Source organism: Cebus imitator, unplaced genomic scaffold (genome assembly GCF_001604975.1).
Source record: "Cebus imitator isolate Cc_AM_T3 unplaced genomic scaffold, Cebus_imitator-1.0 Scaffold8, whole genome shotgun sequence".
NCBI classification, from domain to species: domain Eukaryota; kingdom Metazoa; phylum Chordata; class Mammalia; order Primates; family Cebidae; genus Cebus; species Cebus imitator.
Window position 1 is genome coordinate 9,961,157 of NW_016107323.1, and position 25,340 is coordinate 9,986,496.

Below are 25,340 nucleotides of genomic sequence, written 5' to 3' on the forward strand. Positions count from 1 at the left end.
TCTGCCTGAGGCTCCGTCTGCTGAAGCGGCCGTCACGCTGGAGCAGCAGCCGAGACACAGGGACACTAATATCAGCTTCTGAGGGGGCAGGACAGCCTTGCTGCAGGCTCCAGGGGAGTGAGCTGACTTGATTCCAGACCCCAGGGAAAAACCTGGGTGAAGCCAGTACAAACCCCAGAAAGTAATTGACTGGGATTGCACCCTTTCCCTGCAAAGCCCCAAGCCTGGTACACACACACACGCACGCGCGCACACAGACACACACACACATACACACACACACACACACACACACACACACACACACACACACACACACACACACACACACACACACACACACACACACACACACACACACACACACAAGCAAGGGCTCAGGAACCAGGATCCTTGGGTTTAGATACCAGCCCGGACTGTTCCTTGCTGTGTGACCTGGGGAAAGTGACTTAACCCCTCTGTGTCTCAGTGTGCCCATTTGTAAATTGGGGATGATAGTAGTGTCTCTCCCATAAGGATGGCCATGGGCACATGTTCCAGTTTGCCTAAGACAGTCCCCATCTGTGCCTGTTGCCTGACTATAATAATTAAGTGCTTCCTTTTCACCCTTAAAATGTCTCAATTTGAATGATAAATGAGGTATGAAATGCTTAATATAACTCCTAGACCAACACATTCCTTTGTCCAAGTCACTTCTTTATTGAGCACTGATTATGTATCAGCATTTATTGAGTACCTATACTATATCAGCATTTACTGGGCACCAAGTATGTATCAGCATTTATTGCACACCTATTTATTGCCACTATGGCAAGCACTTAGATTCATTTAACACCCTGCTGCAACCCTGCCAATAACGAAGTAAGCTCATACATTATTTTGTTTCCTTTTTATAGAAACTTCCGAGGTAGGGATTCTTATTAGATCCATTGTACAGATGAGGAAACAGGCTTAGAAAGTTAAAGCCTGAGGTCACACAGCTGGTAAGGGATGGAGCTGATCTTTACAGGCGAGATCTCATTTAATCCTCTAAGAGCCCCATGAAGCAGGAGTGGCTGCCAGCCCCACTGGACAAGTGGGGAAACAAAGTCCCAGGAGGTCGCTGGACACAATGCAGTTGACCCTTGAACAATGTGGGAGTTAAGTTAATCCCCTATGCAGCTGAAAATCTATGCTGTAACTTTTGATTCCCTAAAAACTTAGCTGCTACTAGTCTACTGTTGCCTGGAAGCCTTCCTGACAACATAAATGATCAATGGGCACATCTTTTGTATACTTTAGGATTATATACTGTATTCCAACCATAAAGTAAGCTAGCAGAAAGAAAAGTCAGCATTTATTGAGAAAATCATAAGGAAGAGAAAATATATTTACTATTCATTAAGTGAAAGTGGATCATCGTGAAGGTCTTCATCCTCATGGTCTTCAGGTTGAGTAGGCCGAGGAGGAGGAGGAAGAGAAAGGGTTGGTCTTGCTGTCTCAGGGGTGGCGGAGGTGGAAGAAAATCCTCATGTAAGTGGATCCACACCATTCACACCGTGTTGTTCAGGGCCACCTGTGCATGGTGTAAGTGCTGTGCAGTGGGATGGTGGGAGCCCAGAGGTGGGACATCTGCCTGGTCTGGGTATAGGGGATGGACAGTATGTGTCTAAGCTCCAGGAATTTGGGGATTGGTCATTTTAACAAATCAACTGAATTGCTACCTACCCAAACAATTTCCCTCCTCCATAGTCTCTCATCCAAGCCTTGTCCCAGACCTGATGGATGGAGACACTGAAGTCTCAGCAGTGAATGCAGGGGGGCCAGGGGCAGAATGCAGGAGTCTCCTCCTTCCCCATAGCCTTGCCCTTACTTCCGGGACATCTCCTCCCATCCTAGCAATAACAGTCCAGCCTTGATCCAGTGTGTACTGTGTGCCAGCACTTTACAGGTAGAATTGCATTTAAATCTCACCACCTCAAGAAGCGGGTACTGTTCTCATCCCCATTTGACAGATGAGGAAATGGAGGCTCAGGGAGGTTAAGAAACTTGCCTCAGGTGACGTAGCCAGAAAGTGACATGGCCAGGCTTAAAACTCTGCCTCCCGTCCCAGCACACTCTCCATGATACTGCATTTCCCTTCTCTCTCTTTGGAGGAGGAAGCACACAGGGTGGACCAACAGGCAGGACAGATGCCAGGGGCTATGCCCATTGCCGATGACAGCTGGGCACTGGACCCTCCTGAGGCCCTCACACCATTGCCTCCTTCTCTTGCAGGGCCTGAAGCCCATGGATTCAAACGGCTTGGCTGATCCCTACGTAAAGCTGCACCTCCTGCCGGGAGCCAGCAAGGTACCATATGGCCTGACTTCTCTGCAAACCGGGTGCATGGGCCCTGGCAGACACCCAGGGTTCTCAGCTCAGAGCCTAAAATAGCCTTATCTACCCCAAATCCTCACCCCCACCTCATCCTGTGAGTAGCAAAGCCATTGCAGAGCAAGTAAAGTATGTTCCAGGAGTCACTCTCCCTTGGGCAGGGGCTCTGTCCATTTCTCCAACTCAGAAACCTGGGATCTGGGGAGCTGCCAAGGCAGAAGAGAAGCAGATGCCCTGATGGTGCCCTTCACCTGCTCAAATGCCTGCAGCAGCTCTCCTAGTGCTGACCCTGGCTCACCTCCCCCACACATTGTATGCCCCAACCACACACTCCTCATCTCTCAATAGAAATGAACAGCTCTCTCCAAATTTCAGGACTAAACACTTTGGAGAATATTCTCTGAAACCCCAGCCCCCCCACCTTTCCCCTTCAGCTCACTGGCTGAGCATTGCTTTGCTCTGGGGTTAATTCTCCTCTTTGGGGATTGGCCCATCCAGGGCACGTGGCCAGAAATGGAAGTGTGCCTGCCTGGGCTTTGTTTTGTGCTTTGTATTAATTTGACATGGACATCCTAAAGGCAAAGGTAACCATACCTCTGTCAAATGATTTTCAAACAGAAAACGCCTGTTAAATACCCCCTGCAAGCACCAAATGCTCCATGAGACAAAAGAGGACACATGTACACACCTGCACACCGCCCCCACACTCAACACACACACACGCACACACGCACACACGCACGCACACACACACACGCACACACACACACGCACACACACACACCTGCCCCCACACTCAACACACACACACACACACACACACGCACACACACACACACTTTGTCTCACTCTTTTCTTTGAATCAAGGAAAGGCAGTTCCTCACCTGGTCATGGCCAAATTATGAAGTGTTTGGCCCCCGCTTCTCGTAACTCCCCAGTGATGTTTGCTTCCCCTCTAGGTGCTCTGCTTTGCCCACTCCTAATAGCCAAAACTGCTTTGCCAGAGAATCTAACATGAATCATCTGCATGTTAGCATGAATTAGATTTGTCACGAGGCCACATTTTCTGGGCGTGGTTGCATTTCTAGCCTTCTCTCTCTTAGAGCAAAATGAAAATTGTTGGCCCTGATACTATTTGGGGGAAACAGAGGGAACCATCCGAATATCCCCTGCCTAAAAGGGAATGGGTAACTCTCATTTCTGTCTCCCTGACCTATAAATGATTTCTTCTGAAAGGAAGGTGTCTCTGCTTTCTTAAGGGGAAGTTCAAGAAGGAGGCTCAGTGCATGGAGGGAGAGGGGACCCAGTGTCATATCCATTTATCTGTGGCCATGATCTTAGAGGATATCCCCCACTCCCTGAGAACATGCCTTTGGGAATAAGTAAGCCCCTGGACTCTCCTACTGGGAAAGCCACCTGCCCACTCCACATTGGCCCAAATGATGGGGTTCCAGGACTAGTTCCCCATTGAGGAAGGTGTCTCTGTTCATCTCTCTGGGGCTCTAGTCCAACAAGCTTCGTACAAAAACTCTGCGGAATACTCGGAACCCTGTCTGGAATGAGACTCTCGTCTATCACGGCATCACTGATGAGGACATGCAGAGGAAGACCCTCAGGTACCTGCCGGGCACAGGGCAGAGAGGGAGGTGAAGGGGAGACTCAAGCTGGGTGGAGCTGGGACTTGGGGTGAGACACCCAGGGCTTCATTCTAAAAAGATCTCTGCATAGTTTATTTTTTTCTTGCTTGTTTACTTTTACCAAAAAAAGATATTTTTGGTAGAAATTTTGGAAAATACAGGTAAGTTGAAACTGTTTACTGTTAACATCTTGGTGCCTGGATGTTCAGTGTGTGTGTGTGTGTGCATGCGTGCGAAGAAGTTTTTTCCTAATAAAATTGAGTGCTTATAAAAATGTTTATTACAATGGATCATCCCATTAATATGTCTGTATCACTTAATAATACGTTAATGCCATTTCATATTCTTCTACAATGTTGAATTATTAGGCTGGTGTGGAAAGTAATTGCAGTTTTGCCATTAAAAGTAATGGCTATATATGTGTGTGTGTATATATATATATATATATAAAATATACTATATATGCATATATGTGTATATATATATATAAAATATACTATATATGCATATATGTATATATATGTATATCTAGAACTTGCCTTCTACAATGTTGAATTATTAGGCTGGTGTGGAAAGTAATTGCAGTTTTGCCATTAAAAGTAATGGCTATATATGTGTATATATATATATATATATAAAATATACTATATATGCATATATGTGTGTATATATATATATATAAAATATACTATATATGCATATATGTATATATATGTATATCTAGAACTTGCCTTTTTTTCTTAACAATATACCTTGGTGTCATAGCCATGAAAAGACATTTAGATCTACCTAATATCAACTGACTCAGAGTATTCCACAGAATGGATTTATCACAGATTTGTAAAAATATTATTATTCTTAAATATTACAAATGAATAGAAAAGTGTAGAACATACTAAAACAAACATCCATGAACCCACCCAATACTTGAGCTGTCAAAAAATCTTACTATTTTGCTGGTTTGCCTCAGCTGTTTATTTGAGAAAGCACTCCTGGGGCAAGTTGAAGCTCCTTTTGTACAATCTACTCTCCCATCCTGTCCTGTTCTCTTTCTTCTCTCCCAAGAGCTAAACACCGTCCTGAATTCTTTGGGTTTCATTCTCAAGTATGTCTTATACTTCATAATTATGTATCTATAAACAATGTACAGGATTGTTTGGCATGTTTTAAAATTTTCTGTAAATGTTTACCAGTTGATTTAGCCAATTCCCTGTGGGTGGACATTTAAATTGTTTCCAGCTTTTCTCTATTACAAACAAAGTTGCAGTGAGCATACTTCATTCTTGCTTGTGTACACATGAGTGTTTCCTTGGGATAGAAACCAAAGAGAATTATTACTGGATCATGGGATATGTGATGTTTTTCAAAACAATTTTTACAAGACATGCAAACTGCTTTCCAAATTGGCTGCAACATTATTTAGAAAAATGCACATATAATAAGTGTACAGATTGATGAATTTTCACAACAGTGAACACACTGGGCTTAAGGAAAGGAACATTCCCAAACCGCAGAAGCCCCCACTGTGGCCCCTTCCTGTGAGAACCTCCCTGGGGTATTCAATATCCTAACATCTAACAGGACAAATTAATCTTGTCTGTTTTTATACTTTACATAAATGAAATTGTATTGCGTGGCTCTTTTGTATCTACATTCTTTCATTTGACATTCTGTGTGTGTATTCATCCAAATTGTGTGTAGTTGTAGGTCATTCTTATCGCTGTTTAGTATTTTATTGCATGAATATAACACAGTTTTATTTACCCAGTTTACTGTTGATGTATTTGGGTGGTGTCTAGTTTGGGGCTATTACAGATAGTGCTGCTAGGAACATTCTAGTAGCTGTTTCTATGTGCACAAGTACACTCATTTCTGTTGCGTATATACCTAGAAGTGTAATGATTGAGCCATTAAATACGGGTATGTCCAGCTTTAGTAGAAACTGCCAGTTTTCCAGAGTGGCTGTGCCAGTGTGCACTCCCATCAGCCACGTATGGGAGTTCCACTTGCTTCACAGCCTTATCAACACTTTCTTATTTTGGTCATTCTGGTAGGCGTGCACTGGTGTTGTGTTGTGGTTTCACATTTCCCTGATGACTAAGCACAACATTGTCTTTAGTGATACAATTACATTTTATGGTTATTTCATAATTTTCTTGAGCAGTTCCTCCATTGTAGAGTATTTGTTATTTCTGATTTTTTCATAGTTATAAACAATAACTATTTAACTATTCTAAGTAAATATTTTTATTTGATCCTGTTTCTCTCTCCACCCCCTTGTGTTGGTGGCAGGATCTCTGTTTGTGATGAGGACAAATTTGGCCACAATGAATTTATTGGGGAGACAAGATTCTCCCTCAAGAAACTGAAGCCCAACCAGAGGAAGAATTTCAACATCTGCCTGGAGCGAGTGATTCCTGTGAGTGATTTTCCCCTCAGGATCTGATGGGAGGAGGGGCGATTGGGGGAGCTGCCTTCCTCTGGGTCTGAATTGGGGGAAATAGATCCAATTTCCCCCAATTGGGTAGTAGAGGCACTGCAGCAGGTCTGCAGAGGAGAGTCAGGATTCCAGCTCAGAACCTCAGGCTGCATCCTCTCTCTGCCTTTCACAAACCCTGTGTCAGCATCACTTCAAACATGAATTCTCCTTGGCCAAACTGGAAGGAGAGCATGGGCTTCCTGGGTTCAGAGCCAGCCCTGCTACTTGCTACTCCATGGCCTTGGCCAAGGGACTGAACTACCCCATGCCTCGGTGTTCTTGTCTGTGACGTGGGTATTCCAACAGTACCTGCCTCTTGAGAGGGTTGTGTTTTAAAAAATAGTATAATGGGAATAGAACTTAGTGCATAGTAAGCACTCATAAATGAACAGTTGTTAGTGTAGGAAACAATACTGCCTTACTCACCTGTCAGTTAGGAAGTCAGAAAGCACCATGTAGGTTAACAGGAGGCAGCATAGCCTAGAGTTTAAGAGTGTGGGCTGTACAGCCAGGCTCTCCGGGTGTGAATCCCGGCTCTGCCACTTAGGGTATAACCTGAGGCAAATTATTGAATTTATCTGGGTCTCAGCTGTCTTATTGTAAAATGGGTTACTCTAGTGCTAACCTCATAGGATCTTTTAAGGATTGAATGTGGTAATACATATGAAGTATTTGAACTGTCATGGTTGTGGTCAGATGGTGATTATTGCTCTTTGAGGAAATAACAAGGATGAAAATGAGTTTCTGCAGTTGGGCTGCACCTCAGAATTTAAAACCAGAGCTTTACAAACTAAGATTTGTGGGGGTCTCCTCTGGGGACTCTGTTTTAGTGGGGTATGGAAGGACTCAGCAATCTATATTTTTAGAGATAATTCAGGCTGCCTTGCCTTACCTGTCAGCCAACTTGGGCCCAGAGAGGGAGCAGGTCTCCAAGGTCTTGGCACCAGCCGGAGCCCAGCTCTCCTACAACACCAACACCCCTGGTCTCTCTGGGCATCCAGCCTGCTCTCCACAGGGAAGCTATGAGGTACAGGAGGGGAAATCCTGCAGCATCCTCCAACCAGATGGCCAGCCCATGGTTGGAATATCTGCATGCCATGCCATGGTTTTATAGTGCAGGCAAAGGAACAAGGCCCAACAAGGAAAATTGCAAGGAAGAATTTCCACTAAATTTCAGGTTCAAAATAAATCCTTAAAGACAGCCCTAGGAGTGAGGCATTTCTTCTGGACTTTTGCCTGGTAACAGCTGGTTCTTCAGGCTTCTCTTCCTTCCCCAACTCCATGAGTTCAGTTGGCCAGGACAATGGCCAGGCCCTTGCCTGGGCCATCAGCCTTTGGGTCTGCCCATCTTGCTATGGTGGACACAGCCAGCTCCAGAGACATGGAGGCGCAGGACAGCCAGAGGGCTGCAGCGGCCGCAGAATGCTACTGATCATCTTCATTTGCTCTTTGTCATTAAATCTTAACCCTTGCACCACCAACTTCCCCCATTATGTCCCACTGAGGACAGGGGCCCCTCCCCTCTGGACCTCAGGTTTCCTCCTCTCCAGAGTGGGGAGGTTGGATTTAACCAATGGTTTTCCAACTCTGTTTCCCAGAGACTTAGAGTTCAGCAAAAGGGCCCCAGGGGCCATGAAGGGAAAACATGCCTGGTGAGTCAGACCCCAAGATCCCTGAGTCATTTCAACCAGAGAAAATGAAATCTTGTCTGTTTGTGTGTGGAGTGCTCTGACACTTATTGGCTGTGTGACTTTGGGTAAGGAGCTTAGCCACTCGGACCCTCAGCATCCTCATTTGTAAAATTGGAATTGTAACAGAATTTATATCACAGGTTGTTATGCATTCACATACTTTGCCATATGGCTATGTTTTATACATTTTAGCTAAAAGGGAGAGTAGGAGGCCACAGTAGCTTAAGAACCCACCCTCATGGCTCTGGATGCTCATGGAAGTTTGAGAGGTTTCTGGTCCTTCTTGTGTAGGAAGATGAGCTCCATAGACAATGTTATCTTTATTTGTTTTCTTCTTTTAAGATGAAACGAGCCGGGACCACGGGGTCAGCCCGAGGCATGGCCCTTTATGAGGAGGAGGTAAGCACTGAGCAGGAATTGAAACCACAGTCGGGGTCTGTGCTAGGATAGCATCTTCCTCTTCTCTCCCTCCCTAGCCCCTTCCTCACCCATTCTCTTGCAACCACCCCGCTGTTGATTTGCCTTGAGAGTGACCCTTTACCCAAGTTGTTTGAGCATGAGACAAGGGATGTCCTCTCCATGCCTGAAGCCTCTGAGGAGCGGGCAGCCCCTTTCTCTCACACCCAGGATGCCCACCAGGTTTTTAGCCTTGTGGTCAGAAGCTCTGTTGACAATTTACTGACTAGAGCAATGGCATACTCCTTTCTTGGAGTAGATGCATTCTTTGAGCTGTGTGCCTGGCAGAAACTGAACTAAGCCTTCATGCTCTATGCCTGGGTCCCTCATATGGCCCCAGGGACTATCCTTTGAGAAGACTGGTTGCATTAAGGGAGTCTGAGATCAGAAGCAGGAATCTGGCTGGGGCGAGGGTCAAGGCTCAGTCCTGGGTTAGAGTCAAAGCCAATCAGTGACCAGGAGCAAGTTCAATCTGTGCTCACAGTCAGAGTTCATCCATGTCTAAGTCAAAGTAAAGCCATTGGTCCCCACGTGCCTGAGACTGGTCTCCTGACTTTCACCACTGGCTCCTCCTTGGAGGTGAGGCCGTCTGCTGTCCTTGGTGCTGACTCCCTAGAGCTGGCCAAGCTCCATCTGCCCTTCATAGGCTTTTCCCTAAGGCTCACAATCCACATTGCCCAGCCCCCTCCCCTCCGAGGCCCACACTGCCTTTTCCCCTAATGTAGCAGGTGGAGCGTACTGGTGACACTGAAGAGCGTGGCAAGATCCTGGTCTCCCTCATGTACAGCACACAGCAGGGAGGCCTCATTGTTGGCATCATACGCTGCGTGCACCTGGCTGCCATGGACGCCAACGGCTACTCAGACCCATTCGTCAAGCTGTAAGTCAATGCCTTGGGGCCATGGGTGGGCCCAAGAGGAGTCCTGGATCCTTGGAAAAGGAGAACCAGAGAGTTTCCCCAAGATCATTGTACATTGAGACCCAGAGAGGGCAAGGAACCTACCCAAGGTCACAGTGAAACAAACGGCTAGAACTGGCAAGAATGTGGATCTGGAGTCTCAGGCAGTTGGACTGCTGTGCCACTTGCCCACATGCAAAACTCTGTGACCCTGTCCTCTCCAGGGGCTGGTGATGGCTCTACAACTATGCTGATTAGTTGTAGTAGCCCCATTCATAGCTCCCAGGAGTTGGCCGCACTCCCCTCAGACTGCTCAGACCTCCACCACCAAAGAGGCCATCTGGTGTTTTCCAGATTCATTCTGGAAATGTTCAGAAAAAAATGCCTTAGATTTGGGGACTATTCCAGTAATCTCAATCATGGGGAATAAAAGACACTTTGTTATCTATGTTAGTCCAGATCATCTGAGAAGAAGACACCAAAATAGAATTAAGTAGACAAAGGGTTTATCAGGGGAAATACTCATTTCAGGAAGTCTAGAGGGAGTCAGAGGAGAAAGGGAGAGATGTTAGACTACAATGCAAGTCTGACCTGAATGAGGGGAATAGATACGGAAGTTGGAGGGAAGCTTTCTAGATGCAAGTTCAGTAAGCCCTCCAGGGAGTCCTCAAGCCAAAATTGGCTATCAGATGTGTCCTGTGTCTTGTAGGAGTGGGCCTACCTTAGCATCCCTGCAAGGCCCAGTCATTGGCTGGGAGCATGGCCTTGGCACAAATATGTCATGGACTTCCAAGCACTGCATCTGGGGCCTTGGTCAGTTATGCTTCCTGTAGTTGGAGGTCTGCCAGGTGCAATTTCATGGCCACCACTGTGTCAGACATCAGGCCCAACTCCCATCTCTGCCAGTTGCTAGCTGTGGACTGTAAGCAAGCTATTTAGCTTCTCATTCAGTTTCTTCATTGGTAAAATGGAAACAGGAGTTCCACTTATCTCCAAGAGCGGGGTTAGGGCTCAAATGAGATGGCACATAGAAAGCAACCAGAATCGAGCCTGGTACAAAAATGTTTAGCACCTCAGTAGAATTCTGCTGACCTTGGGGCAGCGACATGTGTGCTTCTGTGGATATGGATCTCCATGGAGCATGGAGTCTCCAGTATGCTCTAGCTATGTGACCAGGGGCTTATGGCTTAACATCTCTAGTCTTCAATGTCCTCATCTGCAAAATGGAAAGAGTAATACTGTGTATGAGTTCAGGTGCTCCAAGATGGAAACACCAAGAGAAGATAAGAGGTGTGAGAGATTTGTTGGAGAAAATGCCTGTAGAGGAGGTAAGGAAGACTCCTGAGGGGACCCACAGAGACAGCAGACCTTGCTAAGGTGTGATCCTGCTGGTGCAGAGAAGGAAGGACATTTGAGTAGAAAGAATCTACACAAACACCCATCAAAGGAGTCCTGCATTTCCCAGAAATGAAGCTGCCTAATGTCCCTGTCAGGGTTAGTTATTGGCTAAGAACAGCTTGTGGGAAGCATGGCTTCAGCAAGAACATCATGAATGCAGAGTCCAGTAGCTTGTCTGTCAGTTTCACCCCCTGAATTGGAGAATGTAGGCTGAGGGGTGCATTTCCAAGGGGTCTGGTACATAGTAAATGCTCAATAAATACATGTCATTATGGTTATAAATAACCACCATCACTGTTCTTACTCATGGCAAAGAGTATTTACTAATATTCTCTCCAGCTGGGAGACATTCCCCCCACCTCCACTGCCTCTGATAACAGAAAACAATACTTCCCTTGAGTCCACAGCCAAAGAACAGATTCATGTGGGCTGTCCGTCAGGTTTCCTTTGAATGAAGATTTAGTTAACAGAAACCACACATGTTAGGGACAAGGTTGGTTTCTAAGAGTAATTTGGTTTTATTTCCTCATATGACCCAAGAGAGGGAATGAGCTCAAGGGGTGCTGTCCAGCACTCCATTAGCAGTCAGCCATGTGCAGATTGGTTTTCTTAAATAATTCTCTCTACCACCCCCTCCTCCACCCACCCAGTCCTTCCAGAAGAAGTAGAATTGCTGTGGTCACCAGTGAAGCAGCTGTCCTACTGGCTGCAGTTATGGGAGAAGAAATGGGAGACCACTAAGCAGTTTCTGATCAAATAAATTTTATTTATTTATTTAGACAGAACCTTGCTCTGTTACTCTAGAGCAAGAGTGCAGTGGCACAATCTTGGCTCACTGCAACCTCTGCCTCCAGGGTTCAAGTGATTCTCCTGCCTCAGACTCCCAAGTAGCTGGGCTTATAGGCACCCACCACTGCACCTGGCTAATTTTTGTATTTTTTTCTTTTTTTAGTAGAGACGGGATTCACCATCTTGGCCAGGTGTGGGTAACCCCCCATATAGGCACTGAGGAAGGAGACTTAAGCAGAACCCTGGCACAGTTAGGGCTTAAAAAATGTCTCAGTTTATAGTGTTACTATTCAGCTATTTCCTTTTATATAATCCTTTATATAATTATATATTAGTTTATAGAATTAGGACTTGAAGAATTCCTTTATATAATCCTCTCTATATAATTATATAATAGTTAATAGTATAAGTGCCTAAGAAATATTTCCTTACATATATATATAATTATATCTTAGTTCATAATCGGAGGAATGCCTACAGTGGACACAGTACAGAGCATGAATTAAGAAATAAGCAGCTTATAATCAGAGGAATGCCTAGAGCAGACACAGTGCAGAGCATAATTTAAGGGAAAAACAGTTATACCAGGACAAGAATCCATGGCCCAGGCGGCAGCATTCGGTATCGTAAAGATACCCGCTGTATGGCAGGCTTGGGGCAAGAGCCACTGTTCCCAATAAAGGATCTGTAGGACCTTGCTCCAGTTCTTGTGGAAGGCTGCCCTTAGACCGGCAATCTACCTTGGTGACTGTGAACTTTATCAGCTCTTGCTACTGTGCTGCTCGAAAAGCATCTTCCCAGAAAACTCATTGGAAGCTGCCAGCAGGTGGCGGTAACCCTAACAGCTCTGTCACTACTGTGTAACTTAAAGCATCCCCCCATAAATCTTCTTAGAAGTAGTTTGCCCATAAATAGACATATTGCACACTGCACCCTCTTCACTGCGCATGACCCACCTTCAAGCCTCGGTGACCTACTGGGGTTGGACCCCTACTGCACATGGCCCTTGCCTTAATGGGAATGGGCCCCTTGCTGTGCACTGTCCACCTCCTGGCCTAGGTGACCTAATGGAGGTAGACCCCTTGTTTTATTGCTCACTACCCTATCACTATCCTTAAAGATAATTTCACTCACTGCCCTGCCCCCTAACCTATACACAATAAATACTCATGCTTCTGAACATTCAAAGCTTCGCCTAACTCCACTCATAGGTGGCGTGGTCCCCCAAGCCCAGCTGCATTTTCCTTGTACTTCTGTGTCCTGTCTCTTTATTTCTCAAATCCTGTGTCTCAGCACAGCGTAAGGAACACCCCACAACCCTGTGGGGCCATCAGCCCTACAGCCAGGCTGGTCTTGAATTCCTGACCTCATGATCCACCCACCTTGGCCTCCCAAAGTGCTGGGATTACAAGTGTGAGCCACCGTGCCCGGCCAAATAAAGATTTTTTTAAAAGTCAGAACTACCCATTATTTTTGCTTAGTTCTTTGGTAACTTTTAATTCCTCATTTTTGTCTCTTCCTAAAAATTATCCTCAAAACCAGCTCTGTTGATGAGAGTAAAATGTTCGCCTTCTTTACAGGTCAAGAAATGGAGGCACAGTAAAGTTATGCTCACGTTTAAAGTTGCTCAGCTGGTGACAACCTGAATCAGAATCCAAACGTCCCAACCCTTAGGAGTTTTTAGCCTGTTGGGTTTACTCACCCAGGACATACTTTGTTTGATTTGGTTTGGGTTTTGTTCTCTCTCTTTTTTTTTTCTAAGAGACGGGGTCTCACTCTATTGCCCAGGCTATAGTTCAGTGGTGTGATCATAGCTCACTGCAGCCTCAAACTGCAGGGCTCAAGAGACCCTTCTACCTCATCCTCATGAGTACCTGGGACTGCAGGCATGCACCACTGTGCCCAGCTAATTTTTGTTATTTTTTTATGGAGACAGGCTCTCACTATGTTGCCCAGGCTGGTCTGGAACTCCTAGGTTCAAGTAAGCCTCTCGCTCCAGCCTCCCAAAGTGCAGGGATTACAGGCACGAGCCACTACATCCAGCCTCACCCAGAAAATGAGTATCTACTATGTGCCAGACATTAGGCCTCACTGGAAAAGAGCCCTATAGGCAGAAGAAACAGTTTGCTTGAAGGCCCTTGGGTGGAAAGGAGGAGTAAGGAGTGGGGTGAGGAGAATGGCATAAGGTTAGACTGGGATGGGGCAGAAACCCAGCCACACAGGGTCTTAAGGCCACATGAAGGATTTTGAACTCTCCCAAATTTAAAAAGAATCCAGTGCATCGTTTTGAGCAGTGGAGTGACAATAATCAGTTTGGCATCCCCCACTTTCTGTGCATACACCCAGCATCTCTCCAGGGAATGGGGGCAGCCTAAGGTAGGAGCACACTAAGAACACAGACTCCAGATTCAACATCTGGATTCAATGCCAGCTGTGTGAGCTAGGGCACACTCTACCTCTCTGGATCTCAGTTTCTGGGTCTGTAAACTGAGTGGTTGTGGTTCTACTGCCTAGGGTCATGTGAGGATTAAGCATACCTAAGGTGCCCAGTCAAGTGCCTGGTACCAAGCAGATGCTCTAATGCACATTGCTCATCACCAATATTGATCCCCTTTCTGACATATTCATCAATTTGTCCTGGTAAAGAAGGAGGCTTTGGGGTCAAGAGGCTGTGCTTACTCATTAAACATCATCTGTAACAGCATCTTGTGTCTCCTCCCAGCTGGCTGAAACCGGACATGGGAAAGAAGGCCAAACACAAGACTCAAATTAAAAAGAAAACCTTGAATCCCGAATTTAATGAGGTAAGGCTGCCCCATTCTTTGTCATGCTCTGGGATATTTTTTGTGTTGGAGAGGCACAAATTCCTACTAGAAGGTTGTAAGTCCCGTCAAAAAAAAAACTTTCTGTGATAGATCAGATTGAATTATCTAAAGAAGAGGGAATGGGTTCCTTGTCACTGGAAGAAATCAAGCATAAGACAAAAGCCCACAGATGAGGAATGTCATAGGGAGGAAGCCGTGTTTGGGAAGAGATTTAACTAACTTGTCTCCAATGTCTTCACCAACTCAAGTGGCCTCTAATACTGGAATTCAAGGGAATAAATAGGAACAGCGATGCTCTTTACCATCCACCCCATTGGCACTGTCCTGTCCTTCACTCCTCATGTCCATCAGTTCATCAAGTCCTGCTAAAGCTGTTCAGACAGCCATTGAATATGCTCCTTCCTCTCCATTCTCACTGCTACGGTCTTGCCTCGGACCCTGACATTTCAGCCCTGGATGGTTGCAGTAGTCTCCTGACTCATTTTTCTGGGCGTGGCAGCTCCACCACATAAGCGTGAGCTTTGTAAAATGCAAACCTGAATTTGTCACCTTCTTGCTTCAAGAACTCAACAATGGCTCTCGAATTTCTTGGCATGACAATCGAGCCCTTTCAGATTCACTTCCACCCCTGCCTTGTCTCACACACCCCCTCCTCAAGTCACACTCACCTCCATGCAGGTCTCTTCCCACCTTTTCCTGGACTGTCCTCTCCCTCTCCTCCTCTCTGGAAAACTCCTACTCATCCCTCAAGACTCAGCATAAGAGTTTCCTCCTGCAGATGTGCTTCCTCTATGTTTTCAGACTCCGTGCATCCCCCCAGCTCACGCTGCCCATCTGGATTTCAATTCTCTGTGGACAAGTATGTCAGACACTAGGAGTCCAGAAATATCTGTGAAATTAATGAAGGGTCGAATGGAGGAAAGAGTGGAAGAATAAATGAGCTCTAATCTAACCCACATGTATAGTTCTGATCTAGACCTAAATAAAGGAAAGAAGTGCCATTAGATACCAGCTCTGAGCCAGAGCCACATCCCTGAGCCTTGTCCCTGCCCAGAGCAGGAATAAGTCCATGTTCTACTCTCCATGCCTGCCTGGAGCAGCCCTGGATGCTGTTCTACCCACTTAATCTCCTTTCTCTTCCCTGCTCCTGAGATCCAGTGTTGGGTCGGAGCTGGCTAATATTGATTTTCAGCACATATTGCAAAGTGGGGAAGGGACGTTACCGTGCAATAGGTTTAGTATTGCTTACTTTAGGACAAAAGAAGAAGAAGAAGAAGATCTGGTGTGGTGGCTTATGCCTGTAATCCCAGCACTTTGGGAGGCTGGGGCTGGCAGATCACAAGGTCAAGAGATCGAGACCATCCTAGACAACATGGTGAAACCCTGTCTTTACCAAAAATACAAAAATTAGCTGGGTGTGATGGCGCACACCTATAGTCCCAGCTACTCAGGAGGCTGAGGCAGGAGAATCGCTTGAACCCCGGAGGTGGAGGTTGCAGTGAGCTGAGATCGTGCCACTGTATGCATTCCAGCCTGGTGACAGAGCGAAACTCTGTCTCCAAAAAAAAAAGAAAAGAAAAAGAAAAAAATGAAAACATACACCCATATGCACCCACGTGGGGAATGTGCCGTGCAAACAGGGCTCAGCGTCATCACTGACCAGTTAGTTCAGCCCTTCCTCCCCAGGCCCCTTTTTCAGCTGAACCCCTGATTTCCTAATTTATGTCATGGGTTTTGAGTAAGGAGCCATTTATAGCTGTCCTGCCTACACTCTCCTGGAATCTGAGCAAGTCACAAAACATGAATTCCTAATAAACTCATTAGCCATAAATTAAGACCAGACACCATATCGCATAACAAACAAATGGAAAAATATTTTTAAATGTTGGTCCTCAGCATTGGTGAGCATGTGGGAAAATGCACACACTACTGGAGAGAAAACAAGCCTCTGAAGGAAAGTTTGTCAAAACACTTTCAAAACTGTCCAGTGTAAAAAGTTAAATTCCACTTATTTGGGGAACAGGTAGTGCAGTCACATATTTCAAAATTCAGAAATCACAAGAGGCTATCCAATCAAAGTCCCCCTCCTACCCCAGCCTTGTTGGCACCTACTTCATTTCTTATGAAGTAAATATATTATCCATGTTTGAGATATTTATACATATGCAAAGCAAGTATATGTGTAACCAGCTTTCTTATGGTTCACAAATGGCATCACAGTGTAGCCACTATTCACCATCTTAAAATTTTACAAACGCATTCACGTCTCAGAATTTATTCTAAATAAATATTCATGGATGTACATGATGATTTATCTGCAAGGGTGACTTTTTAAAAATGTATGTAATGATTTAGCTTCAAGGGAGTTTTTTTTTTTTTTTTTTTTTTTTTTTTTTGAGACAGGATCTTTCTCTGTTGTCCAGGCTGGAGCGCAGTTGGTGCAATCTCAGCCCACTGCAACCTCCACCTTCTAGGCTCAAACAATTCTCCTGCCTCAGCCTCCCAAGTAGCTGGGATTACAGGTGTCCATCACCATGCCTGGCTAATTTTTTGCATTTGTACTAGAGACTGGGTTTCACTATGTTTGCCAGGCTGGTCTCGAACTCCAGGCCTCAAGAGATCTACCCAGCTTTGGCCTCTCAAAGTGATGAGATTATAGGCATGAGCCACCACACTTGGCTGCTACAAGGGTGGCTTTTATGGTGTTTTTGATGATAGTGAAAAATTGGAAATAACCTAAACACCCAACTGTTAAGGATTCGATTTTGGTATAGCCATTAAATGCAGCCATTTTAAATGATGATGTAGAAAAAATATTTGAGAACATGCTAAGTTGGTTATGCCCAAAGCTGTAACTGGAAAAAAGGAAGTGACAATACTGTATATTCAGCATTACTTAATTAACAAAATATTTATCCATCCCTGTGAACACATGCGGGGGAATGTCGATAGTGGTTATTCTTAGGTAGTTGGACTACAGGTAATTTGGGGGAGCTTTCTTGTTTTAACAATGAACACAAATGAATTTTATAATTGGGTAGAAAAGCTATCTTTTAAAAAATCAGATTGTCTGGGAACATATGTACTCAGTCTGCTTCAACTAATTTATTTTTTTTTATTTCTATTTTTTTATGACAGAGTCTTGCTCTGTGGCCCAGGCTGGAGTGCAGTGGCATGATCTCGGCTCACTGTAACCTCCGCCTCCTGGGTTCAAGTGATTCTCCTGCCCCAGCTTCCCCAGTAGCTGCAATTACAGGTGCCCACCACCATGCCTGGCTAATTTTTGTATTTTTAGCAGAGATGGGGTTTCACCAGATTGGTCAGGCTGGTCTCAAACTCCTGACCTCAAATGATCTGCCCACCTCGGCCTCTTTAAGTGCTGGGATTACAGGTGTGAGCCACCGCACCCGGCCAGTTCAACTACTTTTAATTCCTAACCAATAAAATAGGGGATACCCCTTCAGAAGCTACTGGAGGGGTAGGACTGAGTTCATGGCCATTTGCCTACAAGGAAACTTGAGCTCTATTGGAAAAAAACCTCACCAGCCTTCCCAATTTCAAGTGCAAAGTTCACTGAAAAGAGGATGACTTTGTTACACGGAATGTTTGCTGGAAGGGGATCACTGAACCCAGGGCGGAGGATCAGAGCCGGAAGTCCACCTTGCTCCAGAATGCCAGCTCAAAGACTTCTCCTTGGCCCATGACCCCTAGGACTCGGCATCTTAGCTCCCAGTGCTGAGGGCTCAGAGGGCTCTTACTCATATGTCTTCCTCTGTTGTGTCCAGGAGTTTTTCTACGACATCAAACACAGTGACCTGGCAAAGAAGTCACTGGACATCTCGGTCTGGGACTATGACATCGGCAAGTCCAATGATTACATCGGTGAGTGTTCCTAACTCCAGAGAAAATGGCCTCCTCTGTCCTCCCCAGAACAGGAGAGCTTTATTCAGGGCCATGGAGAGTTTAGGTCACTCCTTTTCTTTTGGCAACCACATTGTTCAAATGCTAAATCAAGACCCATGATCCTGACCTTGGTCCGATTTCGGGATGTCTTTACATGAAAGGGCTTACAAAACTTGATTATGTGTTAAACAAATCACCTCTGGTGGAGTAATTAAATCATAGGAGAGATGTGCGTCTCTGCAGAAAGCAGGGTGCAAAATAATTCTTCTTAATTTATTTGCATGTCCAGGATAAAGGTTTTAATTTTTTAGTCCCTCTCCAAACCATGAAGAAGAAAATCAATTAAAGATGAAGTGGGGGTGAGGGGTGGGGATCCCAGGCAAGGGGCAGAGCCTGAGCTAAGGGGTAATGACAGGATTGAGCAGGATGATGAAACTGTTTGGAAATAGATGGTGAGTTCCTAGAAATAATGGGAGATAAGTTTCAGTGAGTAGAGTGGTGATTTGTAGAAAGTCTTTAAAAATAGACAGTGAAGTTATGACTCGGTCAACAGTAGGGAGCCATTGCAGGTTCTTGAAGCAGAGAAGGCCAGCAGTAGTAATAACAAAAACAACAACAGCGTTATAACAACAACTCTCTTTAGAGACTGGATCCCAAGTTGCTGGGAGTCACTGCATGGTGGCAGTTTTTTCCCCAGCTACACATTTAGGTCTAGAATGACCTCTATGCTGACCACCTGCTTCTATCTTCCCATTTATCCTCCAGGAGGCTGCCAGCTGGGGATCTCGGCCAAGGGAGAGCGCTTAAAACACTGGTACGAGTGTCTGAAAAATAAAGACAAGAAGATCGAGCGCTGGCACCAGCTACAGAATGAGAACCATGTGTCAAGCGATTAGGCTAGTGCCCAGGTCCCCAACTCCATGTCCCGCTCCATGCCCGGGTCCCCCCCAAGCCTGCCCCAGCTGCCCACCGCACCCTGGTCTCTCTTCTCTATACCTACCTCCCCCCATCCCCTGCTGCTCTCCCTGAGCCTGCCTTTGAGCCCCCGTCATGTTGGGCACTGCTGCCAAAGATTCCCTCCTCCCTGACGCTGGGATGCGGGCTCTGAATACAGCTCCTCTCTGGTCCCTGGGATGGAGCAGCGGGGATGGGGATGGGGAGATGTTTACAAAGAGGTTGCTCATTTAACAACCCCTCAGTTTGGGTAAATTACAAAGGTTCATCATTTAGGACTGTTTTTAGATCCTCCTGGCCTTGAACACACACACGCACACACACCCTTTCGTTCCCTGTGTCGTGTCTCTGTGTACCCTCAGTTGTCAGCAGACCCGGACAATGCTGTGAGGACAAGCATTGGGGCAGAAACAGAGGCTCCAGGCTCCCACTGCACCCTCAGACACACACCCTGATTGCCAGGAAAACAGACCACTGTGTTCAGGAACACACACTACCCCCCCGCCGGCTGGTTCCAAGTGCACCAAGACACGAAGGCACAGAATTCACCAAGGGGTTCGGACACTCTCCTCTTTCCGAATGTCACCTGCGTGCTTCCTAGCAAAACAAAAACAAAACAGGAAAAAAACCCTTCCTCTGTCACCGTTTCTCCTCCCCCCCTTCTTTCCCTAACTTGCATCACGGTAGATTCTCCCTTCCTCAGCCTCCCCGCCTTCTTTCTCTCCCTGCCTCTCTCCCCTTTGCCTTTCTCTCTCTCTCAAGCAGTAACACAGCAAAAACAACAGCAAAAAAGTATATCTTAACCCAGCCTAACCTCTTCACCTCCTGCCACCAGCCTGACCAGGAAACTGAGAAACTGGCCCAAATCTGAGGTTCCATTTCGGCCCACACTTCTTAAGTGACCCACTTCTCCTGTTGGCAGAGCCAGACGTTCCCAGGCCTCGGACCAGTGGCTGGCACTGTCCTGGGTGCACGGCAGCATCCCTTGAGCTGTGTAGATGCCCGTAGAGGGGCTCTCTCATCCACGGGCTCCCCAGGTGGGCACAGGAGGCATTTAGAAGACCAGGGCATATGGGTCTGAAGGAGCCTCATCCAAAGCCCCCAGCCTTTCTCCTTTCTCTGCTCTTAGGTAAATGAACACGCTACCCCCTCCCCCAATGCCCTTTGACTCCGTTTCATTGACTCTCTTGCATCCTGTCTCTTACTCAGAACCACCTCCAGTCTCTCTCTTTTCATCTGTCTCTCTGTCCCCTTCACTCTCTTTACTGAACTTCCTGGGAGAATCAAACAACATCTTGGCTATGAAACAGTAGAGTGACAGGCTCTGATGCCAGAGGCTTTGGGCTCATCATCAATCTTTTACTAACTAAAAAAAACATATATTTTAAAAAGGGGTAAAAGGCAATGTGGGCAAACATTACCAATTTGAGGTTAAGGTCAGGTGGTCTTCAGTGCCCTGTGAGAAAGGTTTGATTTTCCCAATTTCGATGAAGTCTTCACTCATGAAAACCACCCCAAGTCATCCCAACCCCCCAACATTCTCTACAGAAGCATCAGACAGATACTCAAGCTCTCACTTTCCTCCAAATCACATCTCTTAACTTTTCAATGCCCTCCAGCCTCGGCTCCCTGCACAATTCATGGGAGGACTCATTTCTTGCCTCGAATAACCATTTTCTAAACACCAAGCTCTTCGTCTTCCCCAAGGTGGCCAACAACTTCCTGGCCGCCATCTTTCCTTTTGACCCTGTCTTTCCCCATTAGTCCCTGGTGGCACGTACCCTCAGCCGACCTCCCTCCCACAGTTTCCCCTCAGGAGACAGCATGCTGGCTGTGTCGCCCAAGCCTGATGCTGGTGTAGGCGCTGGAATCAGCATGCAGCAAGCTCACAGTGCCCCTCATCTGGGTGCACACTCTCCCCAACAAATGTAACCGCCTCCCCTCCTAGAATACACTCACGTCCTCCAGTGCATGCACAACCACCCAGCATCTTTCTTTGTGATGATTTAGCCAAAAATAAAGTAGGAACATCCTGGAAAATGAGTGGTCTGCATTTTTCCTTTCTGGTTTCGGCAAAGTCTTCCCTCCCACCAGGACATATGCTACTCTGATGATAGTGAGTATTTAATGAGCATCTATTATGTTCCAGGCACTGGAGACAGATGTGTTCTCTGTGCACGAGGAGTTTGCTTTCTGGTGGATTTTTTCCTGGGCAGGTGGGCTTAAGGTAACTTGGCTGACTCCAAACCCTTTTAGAAGAATATTTTTTGCTGGTGCCCACCAAACAGAAAGGCAGCATCTTCATCCTGCTCTTCCTGCTACAAGACCTGGGAAAAGTCCCAAGTCAATGCAGAATCAGACATTGTCAAGCTCAAAAAGAACATAAAATTGAGCCAGCACCTAATTCAATCAACTCACTTTTTAGGCAGATGAAGAAACCAAGGCCTAGAGAAGAAAATGCCATGTCCAAGCTTCACAAAGGCAGTACAGGAAAGGAGATGGATTGTTGGACCCCCAAAGTGCAGTGTTCTTAACTGATTGATGAGCATGGGCCATCAAATGCCTCCCTTGCATTCTAGCACCTTCCAACCTATAGTGAGTCTCTCATTGGAGATTCACAATAGTTCTGAAGGTGAACTGAGTAACTAAGTTTCCAGAAGATTTTTTTTTTTTTTTTTGAGATGGAGTCTCCCTCTGATGCTCAGGCTGGAGTGCAGTGGTGCCATCTCAGCTCACTGCAACCTCCACCTCCTGGGCTCAAGTGATTCTCCTGCCTCAACCTCCTGAGTAGCTGGGATTAGAGGTGCCCGCCACCACACCTGGCTAATTTTTGTATTTTTAGTAGAGAGAAGGTTTTACCATGTTGGCCAGGCTGGTCTTGAACTTCTGACCTCAGGTGATCCACCTGCCTTGGCCTCCCAAAGTGCTGGGATTACAGGTGTGAGTCATCACATCTGGCCTCTGGAAGAATTCTTAATCACACTATAATCCATCCCAAAAGTGCTTAAGCAATTTATCAGTAACGTTGGTTACTTCCAGAAGGAGATACCAATTCTATCCCAACAGAACTCTCTTTTGAGACTATTTCCTTTTTGTGCCCACAAAAGTGGAAGCTGGCAAGTTAGTCTCACTTGAGAGATTTTTTTTCTAACTACCCATGCTCCCCACACCTCCCCACAGATTCTGCTAAACCCCAAGGACAAGGTGTATAGTTGAAAATATTTCCTGGCTGGGCACAGTGGCTCATGCCTGTAATCCCAGCACTTTGGGAGGCCGAGGTGGGTGGATCACCTGAGGTCAGGAGTTCAAGACCAGCCTGGCCAACATGGTGAAACCCCATCTCTACTAAAAACACCTGTAGTCCCAGCTACTCAGGAGGCTGAGGTAGGAGAATCACTTGAACCTGGGAGGTGGATGTTGCAGTGAGCCAAGATCATGCCACTGCACTCTAGCCTGAGTGAGACGCTGCCTAAAAAAAGAAAGAAAGAAAGAAAATCTTTCCTGGTTGATGCCTTGTAATTTCCACCTTCATCATGACTTTGAAAACCACTATCCAAAAAATTGATCAGTTTTTACCAGTAGCAATTTAACTAGCTGCCACCAGGTGGAGAGAGGTGCTAATTAGGTCCACACACCCTTCACAGGAACAGCTGGAGACACTTGCCATTCTCCCTGTGCTCCTGGCAGACATCACTAATCAATACGGCATCTTTCCTACAGAACCTACAAGCAGCCTCTGAGTCCCTCTCAACACAGTGTTCCAGGCATGGAACATGGGTGGCGGTTAAAAAGAAGCCCAATTTCCATCCTTGAACTGGTTGATCTTCATTCATCATGTGGACATGCCTAACAGACTAAGATGAATATACAAGAAGAAAATTTTCATAAATATTAGTACCCCTGACCTAGCTAATTATGTGCCCTCTGCCTGACTCCTGGCTGACCCCATTGAAATAAAACACTGTGAGAGGCGATATGGTGTGGTGGGAAGCATCTGCCCTGAAAGGAACACCAGCCAAAAGTTTAATTAAGTCCAGCATTCAGATCCGGACTGTTACTTTCTAGCTATGGGACCTTGACCAAGTCACTGAGTATCAGTTTCCTCATCTGGAAAATGGGGACAGTAATAAATATTTCAGAGTTGCTGAGCGATGTCAATGGTACAGTCCATCGCGAGTCCCTGGCACATAGTAGGCACTTGACAAATGCCACCTCCACTTGCCAGCCCCTAAACTTGCGCTCCCTCTCACAGCTTGCATCAGTGGAAAATGCCTTTGAACTGGCATTGGTTGAACACAGGATATTGGAGCTAAAAGTGGGTGAGGTTCAGGCGAGGCAGAAATCAGATCTCCAAGGTGGATGGGAGCACAGATGGGAGCAGACTTTCCTGCTGGTGCCCATAGACATTCAGCCAACAACTAGAGACGTTTATTCTGAGTAGGAGTCAGAGGCAAGACGAAGTTGCTGAGGTCTGGTCTTCCATCAGGGCTGACAAAGGGGAGGCAAGCAAAAGGGGTCACAAGACTGGTGGTTCCTGTTGAAGGCAGTGCAGGCCCAATTGAGGCTGGGCTTACGGCCGAATGGATTAAACACTCAATGCTCTGAAACCTGCCAGGCTGACACTTGCTCAGCTCAATCAGATCTGCCAGGGACATTGGCTTGATGAAGTTAAGCAAGCCATTCAAAGCGATGGACACCCCAATTACCCTGATGTGATCATGACACATCATATGCCTGTGTCCCAAATATTGTGTGCACCCCATAAATATGTACAACTATTATGTATTCATAATTGAAAATAATCTTTAGCCGGGCGTGGGGGCTCATACCTGTAATTCCAGCACTTTGGGAGGCCAGGCAGGTGGATCATGAGGTCAGGAGTTCAAGACTAGTCTGGCCAAAGTGGTGAAACCCTGTCTCTACTAAAAATACAAAAAATTAGCCAAACGTGGTGGCAGGCACCTGTAATCCCAGCTACTTGGGAAGCTGAGGCAGGAGAATAACTTGAACCTGGGATGCAGAGGTTTCAGTGAGCTGAGATTGCACCATTGCACTCCAGTCTGGGTAAAAAGAGTGAAACTCCATCTCAAGTAAATAAATAATATTTTTTAAAAAACACTATCATGAAAGCGAAAGTATGCACACAGGGGTATCTTTTGACAGGGTGCAGTAGCTCACGCCTATAATCCCAGCACCTTGGGAGGCCAAGGAGGGCAGTTCACGAGGTCAGGAGTTCGAGACCAGCCTGGTCAACATGGAAAAACCCCATCTCTACTAAAAATACAAAAAATTAGTCAGTGTGGTGGCAGATGCCTGTAATCCCAACTACTTGGAAGTGTGAGGCAGGAGAATCACTTGAATCTGGGAGGCCGAGGTTTCAGTGAGCCGAGACCACGACACTGCACTCCAGCCTGGGCAACAGAGTGAGACTCCATCTCAAAAAACAACAAAAAAAGAGGTATCTTATGTTTGGCTCTTGTTCATATCTGCTATGTGACGCTGAATAAGTCTCTTTCCCTTTCCGGTTCTCTGACTACACAGGTAGGCATCAAAGTATCATGATTCTCTAGGCTGTTACACCCACAAATGTGCCTTTGTTTCCTATTCATTACTTGAAGCCTGAGACCTTTTAGCTGGGGCAGGTTCCCTGACTGGAGTCCTACACTATCGTTCTCTCAAAAAGCACAAGAATGAGTGGTCTATAATTTTCTGTTTCTGTTCCTTTAAAGGAAACAATAATTTAAAGCCACTGCTTTATGCATGAAGGCATAATCCTGGGCATGAGTGGATCTGTTGCAACTTATTTTCTCAATCTTTTACAGTCATCTCACTCTTAGCTAATTCTACGCAATGCTTGCCTTTATTGCATCTTTCCAAAGAATTCGATGTTGGTTTTCTAAGAATGGCAATCTTTACACTCATCTGTTTATATATATATATATATATATATATATA

General features: G+C 45.9%; 1 protein-coding gene across 5 annotated transcripts in view; it reads left to right on the forward strand.

Moving 5' to 3' along the window:
• The window catches only part of RPH3A (rabphilin 3A), a 342,231-nt gene extending 320,806 nt beyond the window's left edge, over positions 1–21,425 (forward strand). For 4 of the 5 annotated variants that reach the window (XM_037743711.1, XM_017543014.2, XM_017543005.2 and 1 more), the window contains 8 exons: positions 2,257–2,331; positions 3,862–3,971; positions 6,285–6,411; positions 8,505–8,561; positions 9,344–9,498; positions 14,426–14,507; positions 18,314–18,410; positions 19,197–21,425. In XM_037743711.1, the coding sequence (XP_037599639.1) occupies positions 2,257–2,331; positions 3,862–3,971; positions 6,285–6,411; positions 8,505–8,561; positions 9,344–9,498; positions 14,426–14,507; positions 18,314–18,410; positions 19,197–19,327 (834 nt within the window). In that variant the 3' untranslated portion in view covers positions 19,328–21,425. Of the gene's footprint in view, positions 1–2,256; positions 2,332–3,861; positions 3,972–6,284; positions 6,412–8,504; positions 8,562–9,343; positions 9,503–14,425; positions 14,508–18,313; positions 18,411–19,196 lie in introns of those variants that run through there. The other variant, XM_037743722.1, reaches the window with a different exon arrangement.
• The last annotated feature ends 3,915 nt before the right edge of the window (positions 21,426–25,340 follow it).